Source organism: Papilio polytes, unplaced genomic scaffold (assembly GCF_000836215.1).
Source record: "Papilio polytes unplaced genomic scaffold, Ppol_1.0 DF823980.1, whole genome shotgun sequence".
Classification (NCBI taxonomy): domain Eukaryota; kingdom Metazoa; phylum Arthropoda; class Insecta; order Lepidoptera; family Papilionidae; genus Papilio; species Papilio polytes.
In genome coordinates, this window is record NW_013525224.1 from 1,995,606 (window position 1) to 2,015,551 (window position 19,946).

General features: G+C 32.6%; 1 protein-coding gene across 5 annotated transcripts in view; it reads left to right on the forward strand.

The window, feature by feature from the left end:
* Window positions 1-19,946, forward strand: part of LOC106101562 (inositol-trisphosphate 3-kinase B) — a 91,627-nt gene that overhangs the window by 70,431 nt on the left and 1,250 nt on the right. For 3 of the 5 annotated variants that reach the window (XM_013280816.1, XM_013280820.1, XM_013280817.1), the window contains 4 exons: window positions 15,428-15,607; window positions 18,257-18,329; window positions 18,842-18,969; window positions 19,689-19,940. In XM_013280816.1, coding sequence (XP_013136270.1) covers window positions 15,428-15,607; window positions 18,257-18,329; window positions 18,842-18,969; window positions 19,689-19,940 — 633 coding nt within the window. The remainder of the gene's footprint in view (window positions 1-15,427; window positions 15,608-18,256; window positions 18,330-18,841; window positions 18,970-19,688; window positions 19,941-19,946) is intronic. The other 2 variants (XM_013280821.1, XM_013280819.1) reach the window with 1 other exon arrangement.

A 19,946-nucleotide genomic window follows, 5' to 3' on the forward strand; every position in this document is an offset into this window, starting at 1 on the left:
ATTATACAGCGACGAAGGGGGTCTGCCCTTCCCTGTCCCCCTGGCGACATCTATGCTAAATAATTACGGGCCTCGTCAAGTATTATGTAATAATAATGTATGAACTACTTCATTGAATCTCAATGTATGACGTCATAATGTTCGCCCAACATGTCGGGCGACTTCGGTGGTCCTAAGACAATTATAATATTATAATAAGCACGTTTTACATTGCGTAAAACGTGCTTAATTTTACAATTATGATACATATTATAAGTATATCTTCGGATAATTGTTGAGTTTCATTTTTATTATCCGCACGATTTGATATTTAAAAAACTTACTGCATACTATAAGGCCACTAAATGGTTAAGTCTATTTCTGAAAAACTGTTTTTTTGTTAGACTTGGATGTGCCTTGGGTTTTAATTTTTCCGCAATAATGCTATATCTTCTCATAAATAAATATCGAAGGCTTTTAAGTCATGAGAGACATCACATTTAAATAAATAATGGCTTAATTAGGTGTTGCAAATGTAATTTTAAATATGTACAATTGTTAATAAATTTCAAGTTAATTTGTTACTGTTTTTGATAACTTTTAGTTATTTTCCAAAGTTTTTTAATTGTTTTTGATGATCCAAGTAGTTACATTAATTTTGACAATACGTGTAGAGTTCTTATTAATAATGACTAAACTTTCTGTCAAAATATATCTATCTTATACCGCAGTCCAAGGTCGTGTTTTATTACATTAAAGGTCACATTACTTACATACGTAATTATTTTGTACAAATGGATCCAAAAAGGCACTGCAGAGTATAGATTTAGACATGACATATTATGGTTTGTATCGATTGTAAAGTATTAAATACATCAGACAAACCCTAATGACACTGTGATTTTAATTCCAAGAAATATTTGCAATAAATGTAAGCAATTACGTTCCAATTGAGTCATAATTACATATCTGGCGAACGTGGAATATGTCGAAAGGTATTACAAGAATCAAACGGTATGTTAGTTCGTAGTTAGCTGCAATATTCACTTCGAGGGAGGGTTTTAGGTGGGTCTATTTTAGGTGTACAAAAGTATAATAGCTGTCCCGCCACATCCCTTTACGTCGCCTGCTGTAAGGCGCACCCCTTTCAATAAAAAATCTCACAACTGATGTGCGATTGTCGATTGTTTCGCAGCCAAATCAACTGTTTATTTGCACTAAAAATTGAGTAGTGTGCGCACCTCTGTAAAAGCTTATAGGAATCATAGCGCGGCTAAACAGTTATGGGATAGTTTAGTAGGTAAGCGCATCTAACTCAAAATTACGAGTTTCCATAAAGTTTGAATATCAACACAAGTTGTCGTTTGATGCGAAGATTCTGGTAAAAGTGACGATTTAAATATTTTTATTGCGTCGTTTATTAACACTAATATATGTCCATTAATGTAATACGCTTCTATAAAGTTTGGACGTCATGGATGACGTCATTAGTACATTTACCGCACGTTCCCGCCACAAAAATGGCATAGTCAATTAGGAACAGATTAGTATGATGGCAATTATCAGTGTCACGGCTGGGTGATTGCCCACCTTATTAGTTATCTATGAGGAAGTTGATGAAGATTACAACATACTTTTTTATTATTGTAACACTAAAATTCAGAAGTTTTCTCTAGCTATGTTTGTTTGGTATCCTTTTATTTAATAGTTTTCGTCCTACTCCATTGTCTTGGAATTAAAAAGAAACAGTTGCCTATGTGTTTTTCCAGACTATGCTCTACATCTTTGCCAAATTACATCGAGATCCGTTCAGCCGTTTAAACTCTAACAAACATATATCCATCCATCTTTTTTTTCGGCGGGGGAAATTTTAATAAAATTATAATTGTGCAACAAACTTTAAAATTTTTTTTGCAGGCCGAGTACTGAAACGTCATTACATGTCTAACAGTGTCAATGGTAAGACGACGCTTGAACTCCAAATTCCTTTCAGATTTTGACGTCTATCAGATTGTTAGCGACACTTAATAAGCGAAGTATTTAATATTCGTTTCAGTATTTGGCCGTAAAACATACATTTCTGAATGTCTAACAACCTTCGTTAAGATAAGAACGAATAACGAGCAGAAATATAACTTCAACTACCAGTGACCAGAAAGAGTAACTTGACAACTTATCAAGCTAATAACTTAAATTGTTCTTAAAGTTTAAGTTAACTAACATAGACATTACAGTCAGGGTATAGCACCAAATAGCGACACGCAGAATACAATATTAGCACTAAGTACCAAATATAGGCTTTGGTTTTTACGGTCTAGTTTGTAAATTATCTTTGCACTTTAATTATAAATTGATACAAGTAAATGATTGCGGCAAATTATTGATTATAATGCTTTTTGTAAAAAGTATGACAAATTGCAATAATAAATTTGATTTGATATTTTACAATGGAACTCTTAGTTAAGACCAGATATGTTAGAAACAGTTTGGTACAACAATAATAGTGTTTTATGATTGAGATGCGTAGCGTTGTTATTATTGTAAAAAGTGGATTAATAAGGTAAAAATAACAACTTTATCAGATCACTATACATACGTACCCACTGAGGGGCTCAGAGCCTATCCTAAGTTAAGAGTAACTATTGCGGGTTGACTTCAAACATATCTTTGAATTTCTTCGCCGATATATGGAGGTTGCATCATGATGTATTCCTTCACTGCAAGAAAATCACATAACACATGAAAATCGAAAAACATAAAAAACAAACAACAACACTACCCTTGAAATACTGATGCCTATTCGGGATAGGCATAAATTTCTAGAACTCCATAATAAATCAACTTAACGTGATCCTGTTCTGAGTGTACCGGTACAAAAAGTTATCGTCTTCCATGGAATTTGTCATTTATTTGTACCTCCACCTGGATCATCTCACCTAATACGTTAGAATTAAAGATAAATTTATAAATTGTTCATGAATAAAGTAACAATGCGACAAGTGTAACCGTAATGTGTATATTGTTGAAAATAATTTGATTTCGCAATAACAACTTACTACTTCGCAATCCTAAAACGTGTCTCACGCTTGTTTTAACTGCTTAGTTCTCCGTTTGACGTCACTGCCGACCCACTTTATGTTTGTCACATTCCTGACTTTAGTACCATCTCACGAAGTGTTCAGGATAATAATGAAATTGCACTCGAACTAAATTATTTAGTTCATACTTTTCCGTTTATAGCTTTTGCTTGCGACTCCGTCCCCGTGTAATTAAAAAACAACATGAAGTAGTCTATGTGTGACTCTAGACTTTGTCAGTTCAGCCGTTTAGGCGAAAAACTAAAATCCATCCATCTAAACTTTCACTTTTAGTTCGTTCTAATGGGAAAAAATCCAATTGGTCAACAACTAGTATTTTGTATTAAATTAAATAATTCCTTCATTTTGTGATTTAGACATTTCGTTACGCCTGTCCGAAATCTAAACAGCTAGTTACACGTTTAGAAACCACCCAACCGTAACAAAAATAATTGGATGCGCTAATAGACTAGTGATTTCATGTTCATGAAATGTTTAAATTGTGTCTATGGAAAGCACGCGAAACTACATCTATATCTATCTATATAAATGTAATAAAATTGGGGTGTCTGTTTGTAATATCAAAAAAAAGTTCCACATTTCGGGAAGATAATGTATTTGAATTGCTGATAACGAAAACCGCATTTAAAAAAAATTGTCTGTCTGTCCGTAAGCCGCGTTTGTTCCGGGTAATCTCCGAAACGACTGGACCGATTTCGACTGGACCTTCATTAAAGGATAGCTGACATAGACGGACATGTTAAATGGTATTTATCTTAATATTGCGTTGACGAAGTCGCGGGCAACAGCTAGTAATAAATAACAACACTACTAATTAATCCATTAAGTAGTATATAATTATTGAAATGAAGTTCTCACAATTACGATTTTTTCAAGGTCTAGAAATATATCTAAAGAATACGTCAATGAGTTTAATTTGGTTGATTCTAAACAGTTATGACTATAAAATTAGGAAGGCTTTTTCGACTACCAGTTACTTGATACGGTCCGATTCCCTCCAGTGAGTAACAATAGATTTTTTTTGTGTGATGACGATTTCCGGCCATGATTGACGTCATGCTATTTAGAAAACGTTTCATAGTTTAATATAAAAACGCAATTTAATTACAGTTCCTTGGAATTTGATTTAATTAATTGTTTTGTTTTGCTTTTTGCAGGTAATTCGAAAGCGTTTTGAGCTAAAATTAAACATGCTTCGGTAAGACTTTATTTTTTATTTTTATATTTAGCTTGATCCGGTTACTTTTTGTCTCTTGAACTTGTTTTTGTAAAAGTAAGGGGAAAAAATCTTTATCGTACTGATATTGATTACCGAGCTGTTATTGATTTAACAAAGTCGTCAACAAATTGATAGAAAGCAAATCTTCTTTTTGTTGACAGACTTCTTTAACCTTCACGCTTGATATCATTTTTGACGGTTGAATTCTATTGATTTCCAAGCTTGTTGACATTGTTTGATTTCCTTGTTATGTTTTTTACTTATCTAGTTTTCAGGATGTAACGTATTAAGTATTCTTTTTAAATGTGTGTTTTAATAGTAAAAGTAAGTCAATATATTCAAACTTAAATTATCATTTATTTCGTTCAATTTAACAGCGCTGTCTGTCAAGTCCTCGCAAATTTTAATGTAGCAAGTTGTCTTATCCCTTAAAGGTTGGTCAATTGGAAACAGAGGCGGTATTTATGGTAATGTTGCATTTCATTCGCTAGGCAAACCGCCTCATTTGAATATTTTAACCATTAATAGACAAAATTAGCGTCTTTTCTTGGACCGTTTTGCGATCACCCAAATGTAGGTTAACTTTGACTGTAACGTGATTTGCGTTAATTGCGTTTAAGTTATAAAATTACATGGCTTTTAATCTTTATCTAAACGTATAATAAAATTGGAGTATCTGTTTATGACATCAAAAGGAAAAAAATACAGATTTCAGGAAGATAATTTATTTGCGTTGCTGACAACGAAAATAGCATTTAAAATTTTTTGTCTGTCTGTCTGTCTATCTGTCCGCAAGCTGCGTTTGTTTTGGGAAATTCTGACGGGTGACTTACACTTAGGAGAAGCTGACATAGACGGACATATTATAGGCTACTTTTTATCTTAATATTGCGTGGACGATGTCGCGGGCAACAGCTAGTATAATGTATGTATGTAGCTGTAAATTAAAACAGAAATTATAACGTCAACAGAAATGTATTAATAAAAATGATATCAGAGATGAAAACCACAAAAGTATTTAATGAACACGGTTTGAAATGTTAAACCGAAACCGCAAAGCCTTTGGGCATATCAAGTTATGGTTATGATTGATGTCTTATTTAATACTTCTTCTATAGGCAATACATTTTTTTGTTGTAAAGTAAACGTCATCTGCAAGTTAAAATTAGAATAATGCTTATGCTGTATTCAAAATGAAATTAAGAGCTCGCCCGCACCTTTAACTAAACTATCGCACAACGTTTAATCGCGCTTTGAATCTTATGAGCATATATGGAAGTGCGCACACTACTTGTGCAACTAAACATTTGAATTGGCTGCGAAACAGTCGACAATCGATTGTTGTTCGATAGTTTAGTCAAAGGTGTACGCCCGCTCTAAATATTCATAGGATTTCTTGGATCTTAATTATTATTTTAACATAATATTCTCTATCTTATACCGTTTTAAAGAAGTAAATTGTCTTTCTACCAGCGCCTACATAAAGTCCATACAAGGCACCGTACGCATCGCCACCAACATTAATAAAGATAAGTTAGGAGCCAGATTTATTGCAAGATATCTGACGTTCCGTTTTTATGCGATGTTATTTTGAGAATTCAAACATAAAGCGGCTTACTTTGGATTTATTACTTAATCACTCTGCATAAAAAGATATAGGATTTGCAGTGTTGAAGATTTAAATAAGCCACAACGTCTGAAGTTCTTGCAAGAATTGTATTGTAGAACTATGTCACAGTAACTTAGAAGGTCGTACAATAAGGATGGCAATCAAATAAATTGACAACGCAGAGGAAAACTGTCAGGCGATTTGGAAAAGCGCTATGATGATCGAAGGTCAATGGACGTCATTATTAATTCATGACAGTCATTTGTCAGCAAAGTCATTCCTCTGTCACGGTCAGCTCACGAGAATACTTTTGGAACACACCTGTTAATTAAAGAGGAAAATAATTGCTCATATTACAAAATGGGAAATAACCTAGGTGTGCATAGATCCTAAAGCTAAATAGTTCAGTTTAAAGGAATAAGAGTAAAGAAAACTGCGTAGAGATTTAATTATTCTGAGTAACGTTATATGTATGTATAGAAAGATGGCGCTGTAGTAAAGAATGGAATTACGTGCACAAGAGAAAATCCTGTCAGTCCTTCCACATACCTTTTACAAGATAAATACTAAGCATTAATATTAACAGGCAACAGAGTTGGTAATTTCCCATTCAGTAGACTTCCACAAACAGTATCTCCTTATACGAAGTGGAATATTTTCTAACTCCAAATCTGTAGGAGGCAAAATACAAATTCTGTACGATTGTAAAGTCATACCAAGAGCATCAAAGGAAATACGTATTTTAAATTTTATTGCAACGTAGGTGGGATTTATTAGTACATTACAATCTGGATCAGCAATGAAGGCGTCAGTCCTTGAGGATGATTTCATCCAATGAATTTTATGACGTTTTCAATGGAACGTTCTGGAAACTGGTCCAGGAGACTCCATATTTGGCAAAGCGTTAGTCAGTGCTAATCAACGCATTGAGTTATTGCTTCTTAAAAATATGTATCTACAATATTTACATGTAAACATCATATATATTTTATTAGGGTGTATTGACTCAATCAAAAAGCTACGGTCAGGTTTTATTAAAGCAAATATCAACGAGGGACCTTAATATTTAAACCTCCCAAATATCAGTCTTTATGGATATTAGTGTAAATATAAACTAGTGAGCCATTGCCAACTAAGAGCGGACGCACACCTTAGACTAAACAATCGCACAACCGTTGTGTGATTGTCAATTGTTTTGCAGCCAATACAAGTGTGTGTGTTAACAGGTGTTAATTGAACGACTAAAAATTAAGTAGAGTGCGGACCTCCATGTAACCTTGTAGAATCAAAGCGGGACTAAATAGTTGTGCGATAGTTTAGTTTCAGGTGTGCGCACGCTCTAAGTACTAATTACCGTCATTCTAATTATACCAATTAATTTCTAACAGACAACACGTAAACAGGCAAAAAACTTGTAAACCTAATAAGGTTGTCGTCAAATTTAGTGATGTGACGCAGTCTCTTCGTGATTCCTTATTTTACCACGTCGTTAATTTCTTAAATAAATTTTAAATTTCCTTTAACACGTTTACTGCGGCGAGCAAAATAATAATTCTTCATCTGGTACGGCGGCGGGCCAAAACACGCCCCCAATGATTTCCTGCCAGTGCGTGGCAGGTCTTTATAGACCCACTAGCACTACGATAAATTAAATTGCCATAACTTTGTGGCAACATAATGTATACATTTTATGTAATGTAATGTATACCTAAGATAGTCGTTTCGCACTAGCGAGTGGGACATAGTTTTCTTCGTCCGCACCAGCTTAAGTCGGTATCTACGCGGTCGTCAGGTCGATAACGGCCTGTTACGCAGTGAGCGTGTTAAACGGTAGTTTTACTTAATATTAAATTAATCTTAAAATAAATAATATATTGCGTATCTATCAGAATAGTATATATAGAACCTAAATGGATAGAATTTTGATTACCAATATTATATTTCTATTAAATATTACACTTATTATTTAGGTAATACAACGTGACTTGGTGCATGAACAATACATGTCAATAATACATACAAGTCACGTTTGAAAAGTCACAAGAAATAAATGATAAAAGAATCCGGTAGTGTAACTTTCTGCGTGTCATAAAAAGGTTAGTGCGAATAAAAAATATTGGCTTATGTATTCAGTGTATGCAAATTCTTTGTTGCAATTGACGTAACCTAAAGGTCTCTCTATACTGGTCAAGGTAATGGTTAATTTACGTCGCGAGGGGAGTGGGCAGGGGAGGAGTTCCCCCCTAGACCTAGCCTAGATCATTGGCTGGTGACGCCCATGAATGGTTTCCTATTTCATTGTGTATAATGTTGCATGTTAATATTGTTATACAAGATGGCACGTGCTTTATTACATCGAATGTTCATAGCTATCTGTTCCCACTAAATGTTTTATAAACGCCTCGAGAATTTATTTTTACTATAAACTTGTATCCCAGTATTTTTTAAGTCTTTAATGTGTATTATTTTTCAGTAAGTATTGTTTTTTTATTAATTTTTGGTGTTTAGAATTAAAGCAAGAATAAAAATTTTAATTAAACATTATTCGTGTTTTTGTAACATTAAAATTTCCGAAACCTCTAATTAAATGTTTAATCTGCTGAATGGACATCAATTAGTATAAAAAAAATATGTCAAATAAGTTATTTCTTTGTAACAATGGTTTTTATCTTAATATTCGTTAACTGGCATTGTATTTGTAACTCCATTGTTGTGTATCAACATTCCTTTACTTATGTAACCGTATTTCACGTGTTTACTCATGTGCGTTTTACTTGCAAGTAATTAAAAGAAAGATTATATTATGCGGCATATAATTTAGATTGAACTAGCTTTCGCCCGCGACTGCGTCCGCGTGGAATTAAAAAAAAAAAACAAATAATACCCTATGTATTCTCCCAGACTATCCTACATCTATACAAAATTTCACAGACAATAGATGGATAGGCTACAAGCCGTGCTATATTGTTCCTATTTGATTTTTGTCATTTTGGCGTTAACGGTGGGCTTTGACTACACTGGCCAGGATTCAAACTAATGATAGTAGATAGAATTTATAGACAGGACTTCAACAGGCGGAAACAAACAAAAGCAGTCATTTCTAAGCAACGACCTATCTATCTATAGAGATGACCCTAACGTCGTTAGAATGTTTCATGAGTTTAATTCCTTAACGCATAGAAGAGCGTTTAATATTTTTAAAATTATGTCGTGCTTTTATTTACCCTTTAGATATTTATTTCCTGTTGATAATATAATATTTAAATATAGAGTTAATCTATGACGTCAAAAATATAAGAAAATATTATATGACAGTATTAGCGCGCGATAAAGTATTTATTTTGCGGCATTGATGTTATTGTAAACGCATACACAACTTCATGGTTGTGCTGACACTGAGTTTTGTATGTCGTTTAGATAAACATCTGGTATTGAACATGCAAATTAAGTTAAGAAACATCAGACATCTATTTACCGGGAAGAATATAGGGACAAGACATACCTACTAAATCTATAGTTCCTCCTACGCATGGTGGTTGGGCTATAAGTACGCTTTTGTAGTCCGCAGTCCCTACTCCAGCTCCCGAAATATTCCACCGCTAGGGGAGAATAGGTTGACCCATCTTGTATAGCAAAGGCGCTTTGGAATTAAAGCGCACCTTTCACTCGGCTCTTACACATGGGTGACAGTTCCCCTAGAATTCAGATCCTACGTTCGTCTTAATATTAAATTATATTTATTAGAAAAATGTATTGGAATTTTCCATAAACTTCTCGTGATGTACGCACGTCATTTATCTAATAACATATTTAAATACAAATAAAACATTTTGTTTAAACAGCTTTTGGTATTCAGATTTAAATTTTAACTATATGTTTATATTTTTTTGCGACAGTTTTTATTTAGCTGTATAGGAATATGTAAATTAGGACGGTGTTTACGATGACGCTGCAAAATATAAACTCTTCATATTTTTAAAGGATCAAATATTTTAGCTGTAGTATTTAATGAAGATTTATTGTTATATTATTTCCAAAGAGATTAAGGAATACGATATGTTTCTACGTCACAAAACTTGTATGCTACTTCTGGGGTTTCGTAAATTTTTAACGCACCTGCAATTCCTCTGGTTTTGCCGATGTCCATGGAAATCTATGATCAAATCGGTGTTTCCATTTTCGTTTGGCTTTTTTATCAATTAACAAATTTGCGATATTTTAACCAATCAATTAACAACATAATTTCGGTTTTAATAAATTACATACTTATATCTCCATGACTCAAGGATACGGTAAAAACCATCTAAAAATCCGTGTACTTATTGAATTTATCGAGTAATACAAAAAAGCCTTGTATTGGGTATTCCATTTTAGGAGGTAAATTAGTCCCTTTAATACCCTAGTCTATACAAATTGGTGTAGCCAAAATACCTTACTAGGAAACACTTTACCATAAAATGGAGAATGTTGTGGAAAATTATTAGGAATGTTCTACACTTAAAATTTCCCTTTTCACTAATTTTAAGGAAATGTATTTTAAATTTATTTGCATCAATGCATTTTAAATCAATTATTAAAATATGAGTTCATGTTATTAATTATTACTATAAACGTGTCTTAACATAACATTTAATATTATTTCACTATGAACTTATGTTAATTTTTTGTTGGAACATAATATCTACTTTGAAATTAAAAAAAAAATATTTATGTATATCTAAACAGCTATACAAACATATCATTTTGATGTAAATAAATATGTTGCGTAAACAATGGGTCCTCCATACCGCGCTTGGCCGATTCGCCCAAAGTCACAACGTGCGTCACGAGCGATCTTGACATAATACCCACCCATAGCGCTCAAATTCTTATACAAACTCGCTTTTGTTGTAAAATTATCGGTATAACAAGATTCAAAATTATAACAGCTCGTGGTTAGCCGGGAGCACATCTACACAGAAGTGTTTGCACAGGGTTGCTCTGAATCCGACTCTGTATGTAACAGTCATTTGTATTGTTTTGTAAAAAATTGCGAGCCACCATAAACTTTGTGTAGAATAGCACTTGTGTATTTTGTAATTTAGTACACTATTAATAATGATTTATTTAATCGAATTAACATTGATCTATCGCACGAATTCGAAGTAACAAAATTGTCGGGCTACTCATTTTGTTGCACCTTGTTTAAGTTTTATCACAAGCACATAAAATATTCGTTGTCATTTAATTTTTGACCGACTTCCCAAAAGAGGGAGGTATTCAATTCGTCGATATGTTTTTTTTTAATACCATATTTAAGTTAGCACGTACCACAGCGACCAGATTCAGATAAATTTTGAGGTTAACAACACCACTATTTTTATAGAACCGACCTCAATGGCGTTAACAACAATTCAAATGTCACTAACCTTAAACATTGCGTATTGATTTTATTCGTTTCACACTTCACAAAGATTAATATTTTCTTTTTATAAAAAAAGGCATATACACCTGCGGATCATAGGAATATGATAAGAATTTCTTTAAGCAAGACATAGGGCCGCGTTCTAGTTAAATTTGTACAAAAACAAATAAACTACTAGAATCCTCTCAATTAACTATTAGACTATATATACGTTTGTTATCTTTCTCGATATATGAAAATCACACAACTTGCATATCTATGACGTCATAGTAACCGACTACAGACATAACAGTCAGCAAATCACGCAGAGAGGTAATGTTTGGTGGTTATTAAATCAAATTCTAAGCAATCAATTTAATGTAGAAGGAACGAGGGCAATTGTGGGATCAAGATGTGGTTGTACGATCACGGTGTGGCGGCGTGGCCATATGGAGCCACCAATTGACTGACGCTCGAGATTCCAATCTAAGATACTTACTCTGATGTTATGCACACGGTACTTGCATTACACAATAAATAAAATTAACTTTTAAAGTTGTACCGATAAAGCAAAAGGAAGAAGAAACCAAAGATAGTATGGATCGTATATGTGAAACAGGATACATGTAAGAAGAGAATTCAAATGATCCCCAGGAAAGATGACGATCGTTATGATTGCATCATCATAAAATCAACGCCACTTCCCTATCCTGGATGCATGCGAGAGCGGTCACGTAGTCCAATATTAAGCGCAAGGAATATTGTAAGGTTTTTGTCCTATATAATCCGAACTTGACTCCTTAATGGCGGAAATGTAGGCATTTCTAGGTACTATAAGTCAGTTATGATACAAAGTTTTATTGAAGAAATCCGGTGTGTACTTTCCACATCCTTATAGTTTTGTTTCAAATCGTGATTTGTCATTTCTATCAAAATAAAATATCTACTTAAGAATAATAGGTTACTAGCCTATTTGATTTTGAGCCGCTCTGACATCAAGTTTGAGCTTAGGCCGTAATCTTCAGTTCAGTATACATATAAACTAGTATAGTATTTCATTACCTCTGACAAGAATGTCATAATCTTTATCAGTCTATATCTGCCCACTGTTGGACATAGATCTTCAATTACTTCACAGAATGCGATCCTCCGCTTGTCGCATCCTTCGTCATCCCGCCATGCGCACTATATCTTTACTTCTATCAACACAAATTACTTCCTTCGAAATATAGACGACGGCCATATTAACAATACTTGTAAATTACTTTAAAACACAAAATTAACTCTAAGGCGACAACGTCAAGATATTGAACGTTCCGTGGTGACGAATAGAAAAATTCTGAGCTTGTTGTCGACCGAGGACTGAGGCTGCGACTAAGCCTGAGCCACTCCTTATCAAGTATTTTATAAAAAAAACTACCCCCACTATGCCTTACGTGTTCTAATATTTTCCACACAATACTATTGTTTTAAATAAAGATGAATAGTTCAGATTAAGAAATAACTTTTAAGAATACAGAATATATCAAAATAGTTAAAAAGCTAACAACGATAAGATTGCAAAGAGGAAACATTTGTATTTTTCTATGTATCATAACTGAAAAACTACTGTGTTGATTTCAAAAATTCATTCACCGTTAGAAAGGTAATTTATCTGTGAGTGATATAAGATACATTTTTAATTTCACCCGAAATAAGTCTCGAGCAATATTTAGTAAACGATAGATTAAAAGGTTAACTACTTGCCACAATGTAAGACACGTCAATATTCTCTGTAGCTTATCTGCGTTGATTCATACCAATTTGGAATTATATGAAACGTTTATAATTATTTCAAACTAAATCATCGTCAATGTTTCGTCATAAGTGTCATGTATCACTTCTTAAGCGTCACAGATTTACGGTTTGAGGAATTCGCATAACCAGTGTAGATTAACTATACCTTTTATTGAAGGAAAAATTGTAAAATAAATACGTATTTTTTCAATAAAATTCCATATAAAAAAGCGCGTGGATTTTTTTTGTCTGTTAACAGCACAAAACATTAACACAATGACAATGTTTTCATTACTAATTCTTCAACAAACTACAACTATTTGTTGTAACTTGTTGAAGAATTAACTTCCTCCCGGTTGATGGTTGATACAAGGCATTTTATCGCAATCCTGTAAAGTTACATTTTAAATTCCTTGCTGAGTGATATCCGTGAGTTCGTGTGTTTGCGTCAATGAGTCCAATTTCAAAGTTAATCTCTCAAGTTCAAGACAATTTTAATTATGTGTTACGTCCTTGTATTATCCTTCGTTTTTCCAAATTAGTCTATATTTTATTTTTCTTTTTAAGTTCTTGTTTTAAATTCCATCAACTTTTAAAATTAATTTAAAACTAAATTGATTTGGAAAAAAATTGAAAATATTTCTTTGAAGTACTTACCAGGTTTAATAGAATTTAAATTATTTATATACAGAAGATAGGAGAAGAATAACTATATATGAAAATATACAAATTACTCTGGAAAATAAGTAAACAAAAAAGTGTCAATTGTAAACGTATGTAATGTAGGGATATTAATTTAACCGCTGCAATTAATACGTCGCCCACCTAACCAGTCCGGTATTCCACCAATCCGCGGAGTTCGTGCAAGAACCGCACTTGCTGACGTCACATCTAGCTTTGCGGTTTCAACTGAGTCAGAACAGCAGATTATTATGTTTTATATTAGCGTTCCGTTCTTCGCAATGGTCAGTACTGTGTAGACTGTCATTTGCTAATATCGTACGTCTGTACTGTTTGTACTTTTGTTTTGGTGAAAGTGTTTGTTTATTTTTAATTTTGATTTGTGATAATCTGTGATCATGTTGTCAGGAGGAAATATTTGCTTTCACATCGATGATTTTGTGGATGTTGTTTTTTGGGTTTATGTATCTCATAACAATAAGGTATGCTGTATTTTATTATTTCCACTTTTTAATTGATTGTTTTTGTTAAAAATGTAGGTATTTTATATTTTAATAGGGCTGTCAACTAAAAGATGCCATTAACAATTTTATAACATTCGTATTTTATAGTATATCTGCTCTTAATCTTTAAGAATATAAAGAGATCATAAAAATAACATTTCGAAGTTATTTGCAAGTTATTTTCTAATGTGTTAAGTCATCACTATCTAAGTTTAAGTAAATAAAAAATCGAACTTCAATCATCTTTCTATTACTTAGGTATGATTACTTTGAACATAAAAATAACATTGACGAAGAATTGCTTAGTTGTTTGTTCTTGTTAATTAAATAGCATTAAATTGTTTCACCATTAAGCAGTGTAATTATTGAGGAAAAAGTTTTTAAACAACGATGAGTATTTTAAAAGACGTAATGCTGTGCTTAAAATCAATGTATGCCTTTAAAAGGTTAAAAAGTATTATTGAAATGTTAATTATTTGTAATTAAAATAATGCAAAAAAATTATTAAAGGTTGTAACTTTGTTGGAAAATATCGTATTTTACGTATTCTCTACGTCATTGCAGAAAAACTTCTACTAAGGTAATGTTAAAGCAAAACCCCAACGTAATTAATAAACCACTAATGTGAATGTTTATGGAATAAACGTAATGTAACATCAAGAGGAAACATTCCTCATATGTTAGTCTCTTAACGAATTTCCAGGATTTGTTTATCATTACGAAGCAATTTTTAATTGAAGTAATTTTTTATTGCAATTTTCCCTTTATTATCAATATAGTAGTTATATTCTGTAATTCTGTAAACTCATTAATTTACGAACGTCATTGACTCTGCGTTTAACTTTCCGTACAATCTAAGAGTCCTGGTTCGACGCCCATTACCTTTAAATTTTCGTTTTTATATGTACATCCATACAGTAAAGAAAACATCGCGATGTAATCTGCCATATATGAAATTCAGTGATCTGTGAAGCCATAACCCACACTGGGCCGGTATGGTGGGATGGCTTAGTCCTTCCTAACTTAGGTTCCTAACCCTTTGGTTGATAAGCTAAAGACTAGATACGTTACTTAGTTTTCTTTTAACTAGTTAATATAATTCCATTATTTTTATTAGGGTTATCCGTGAAGGGATACAGTTTGTACTAAAGATTTTAATATGTTTCTTGTCTTTTCCAGCAGTCCGAAAGATGGCGTAAGCTCCGCAATATCGTGCAGTGGACGCCATTCTTCCAGACGTACAAGAAGCAGAGGTACCCATGGATACAACTTGCCGGTCATCAAGGAAACTTTAAGGCCGGGCCTGACCAAGGGACTATTCTAAAGAAACTCTGCCCTCAGGAAGAAAGATGTTTTAAGGTATTATTTTTTTCATTAAAATCTCTAATACTCTTCCTTTCGTTATAATTAATGATGGGAAGAGGAAGTAATATAGAAAAAGATGACGTGCTTATCGCCTCGCTTTTTTAAAGTGAGGCAACGACAATCGACTATTAAACTGATAGAAGATTGGTATGGGCAACAATCATTACTGAAGTAAGAAACATTGATATTTTTTTTTGTTTTAAAATTGCACTGAAAACTGAAGGCGAAAAGGGATTCTATGCGTTTAACGAAGGAAGACGCGTTTAGACTACTATTGCTTACGTCAAACAAGACCTAGAGATTCACCTTGCGGTTTACAGTTAACATTGTATCCTGAATAAAAAAAATATATCGACTTTTAATCATTCAACAGTGACGTCAATGTTCGCGGTTTTAAAATTTCTCTGTAATACATTTTTTAATTCTGGAAATTTCTACGATCATCGGGTATTTTGCAAATGTTATATTAACAAAAAGTGATTGACAGCTGGGTTTTACCGACAGGCAAAGTGCGTTAATATTCTCGTTGTTTTAAAAGCAAGCAAGACATATTGAGAGAGGAAATTAATTTGTCTCCCATCAAAAAAAAGTATCACGTCGGGTTAACTTTAACTTATACTGTATCCGGATCTGTTTACTGCTATGTGAATGAAAAATAAATTTAAACTATACAATGAAATCAAATAATAATATGATTATTTAAACGAAGTCCGCAAATTCGTAAAATGCATTATTAAAAAGTGTTGACGCAAATATTATGACTTTTCCTGATACATATTAAATTTCACAATGTAAGCGGTATAAAATTCTACACTACTTATTCGTGTATTGACGTCAATCGAAGACACGAGCACGTATATCTTATATCCAAGTCCTAAAATGCGTCACATTTTAAGCAAAAAGTCAGTTTTACAATGAAACAAATTAAACTTTTTAAAAAAACTTCATTAATTTAGTCAACATTACAGATAAACATGTAAATGAAAAGATTAAATAAAGTTTTAATAATTAGTTAAAAGCCAAATTAATTTGTACACATCTTTTATCACGTTTCTATTTGAAAAACAATATTTAAATATCAAGTAAAGATTTGAAATTTGATGTCAATTCAATTTCACGCTAGAGTTCAAATCTGGACGCTCGGAAGTTCTCCCGATAAGGCAAATAAACACAAACCGTCCATTTAACGAAGTCATTTATAGTCCTTTAATCGTACTTTCTAATGGATACACGATTATAGAATTTAGATCTACAGATGACTATAGATAGAATCTTACAAAAAGAACATTCTTAAAATCGTTGTATCAAATTCTGATTGGTCCTAAATAGCTACTAGACGGAAGAACCCTGGCTCCTACTAGATGGGCCTAGAGAATAGTGTAGAAACCAGGCCCTCAACCACTATCTTATATCAACAAAATTATAATCACTTATAAATAAATCTTCAAATTAAAAAACATTTTATTTCGTAATTACCAATTGGTAATTGAAATTGAGTAATTACCGAAATATTTCACAATTTTGAATGAACTTAAAATGTAAATTATTGAAGTTACAATACGGGTGAGGCTCAGATGTCACGACAGGGTCAGATTTGATATCGACTCATATTGAAATCGCCATTGTTTTACACCGCCTTGCTATCTGACGCATCCATTACGTACACACTGACACACCTTCCGTCATTAATTACACATAAAAATTCTATTTGCCTTTTTTAATCGATCACTCTATTGATTGTAGAATGACGCACGTGTAAGTGAATTATTCAGTTTTAATTACACACTGTAATGAAAAAACATGAACTCACATGAGTGTAAAAATTTAAATCGATCAATAACTTTTAAACGAATACAATTAATTAAGATAAATGCTATGCTTTTTAATGCTTTGCAATAATTTTACACCGTATACTTTTTAGGACTACTCCAGAGAGTAAAAGTCTTTTATTAAGATACTAGCTTTAGCCCGCGACTCCTTCCGGGTGGATATAAAAAAAGCAGTTTAGGCTACAAACTCTAAAAAACATCCAACCATCTAAAATTTCACATTTATAATATTAGTATGATGTAAAACATATCATAATGCGTTTAACCTAATAAAATGATATGACTATTAAAGTTGGGTTACAAATATTTGAAAGATTGTTGTTTCTTGTTGACGGTTGAAGCTTTATTACTTTTGTTTCCTTGGAACTGATGGGGTTTACAACATTTTGCAACACTCATAGGTCGAAGTTACGTACTTACGTTCCTCTAGTTCCGTAGTTAAGAATAATTTCTTACCACTGATATAAATGTTTAATCGATTGCGATATAAGTTGACGATGTCGGTCTTCGCATTAATAAAAAGCTAAGCTAGCCATGTCTGTATTTTTAATTGAATTAGTGTTGATTAATTCAACTTGTAAAATGAGAGCGTCTATTTACTTACGTATAATATACCTATTTGTTGATGAAAATCCGTTTTATCTACACAACGTAAGGTCAACGAATTCATTCGGAGTATGACGTAAATAAAATTGTGTACAAGTTTAAGAATTGTTGATGAAATGGAATACTTATAAAATTTGCATAATTTTCGTTGGATATTTTTTAATTTTATATTTTATTAAATTCACAAAATGTTCTGTTTTGTTTACAGTTGCTGATGAAAGACATCCTCCGGCCGTTTGTTCCTGAATATAAGGGACAAGTGACTTGCGAAGATGGAGAATGTATCCTTTTTCATACAAATACTAGCTGCTCCCGTGCGGCTTCATCCGCATGGAAATTTGAACATTTTATTTCATTGTTTTCATTTGTTAAATTATCAATAGCAAATGTCAAAATGACATGACATTGCAAACCTTGACAATCTTGCTTGATGTTGGCAGCAACTTATGGTCTCTTTCCCACTTTAAGGTTTTCATCCAAAATATTTACTCCCTAAGTTTAATGGCGCGCAAATGTATACCCTAAAGCATTACGTAAGTGTAGGGCTTCGCATTAAAGAAATAATTATTCAAAAATATGCTGTAATTGCTGACATCTTAGGCAACAAAGAAGTGTGTGTTTATGCTTTATTATAATAGTATAGATTATAAAAAAAAATGTCTATAGATGCCCTTCAACTCAGCATTTTAACTCATTTTTAGTTAAATATATTCAGTTTAATTTTTTAATCGGAATGCATGTTATATTTATGTTATTTTCAAATCAATTCTCCTTAACTAGTATTTCCAAACAGTGTATCTCCAACTTCAAGACCTCCTCAGTGATTTCGATTCGCCGTGCGTTATGGATTGCAAGATTGGAGTTAGGACGTACTTAGAGGAAGAGCTTGCAAAAGCTAAAGAGAAAACCAAATTGAGAAAAGTAAGTAACCTCACACAAATATGGATCTTAACTTAAGATGATTTAACATAGAATATCCCTTTAAGTTACTAACAAATATTTACATTTTTGTTTTTACGTTTTATTGTCAGATTTTGAATTTTTTAGTATATTTTGTTAGTGTTTTTGTAGTATAAGTGTAAATATGTAAACAAAAAATGTAATCATAAGGGAAATAAAGCTATCTTTATCTTTATCTTATCCCTTTAAGTTGCTTGCAATACTTCTTATTAATGTGAATAAATTTTGGCAAAAAGTCGCTAAAAATAAACAGATCATATTTATAGTTAGTCGAGTTATTTTTAGTCCTTTATTACATTCAAGAGCTGATAAGGACGAAAATAATATTACAACAGCTGTTTACTATTTTAATGTACTGTTATAAGCTGGGAAATTCAGGTCAAGTTAATCATACAAGCAACTATTCGATAACATTGCGAACTATTTACTGTTTAAGATTGGATGAAAACATTTTATATTATCTCCATATTAACACTTTGACGTAAATAGAGACAGGAATAGTACATATCAAGCAATAAACAGTTTATCTACATTAATACAGATATAATGATCTATTTGTTAAGTTGTAGTGTAGCTTTATAAATGTTAAAAAATCTTCCTTAACTTAACACGACTTTGAAATCAAAATAGATTCTAATGAGAAATCAAATGTACTAAAAGAAAAATAACTAATTTTACAGGACATGTATGAAAAAATGATACAAGTCGACCCCAAAGCGCCAACGGAAGAAGAACACAGAAGTAAAGGAGTAACGAAGCCGAGATACATGATTTGGAGGGAGACTATCAGTTCCACATCAACTCTTGGCTTCAGAATAGACGGTGTCAAGAAAGCTGATGGAACTAGTTCGAAAGACTTCAAAACTACGAAGACGAGGGATCAAATATTAGAAGCGTTTCAAGATTTTACAAATAGTTTTCCAAACGCTGTGGTAAGT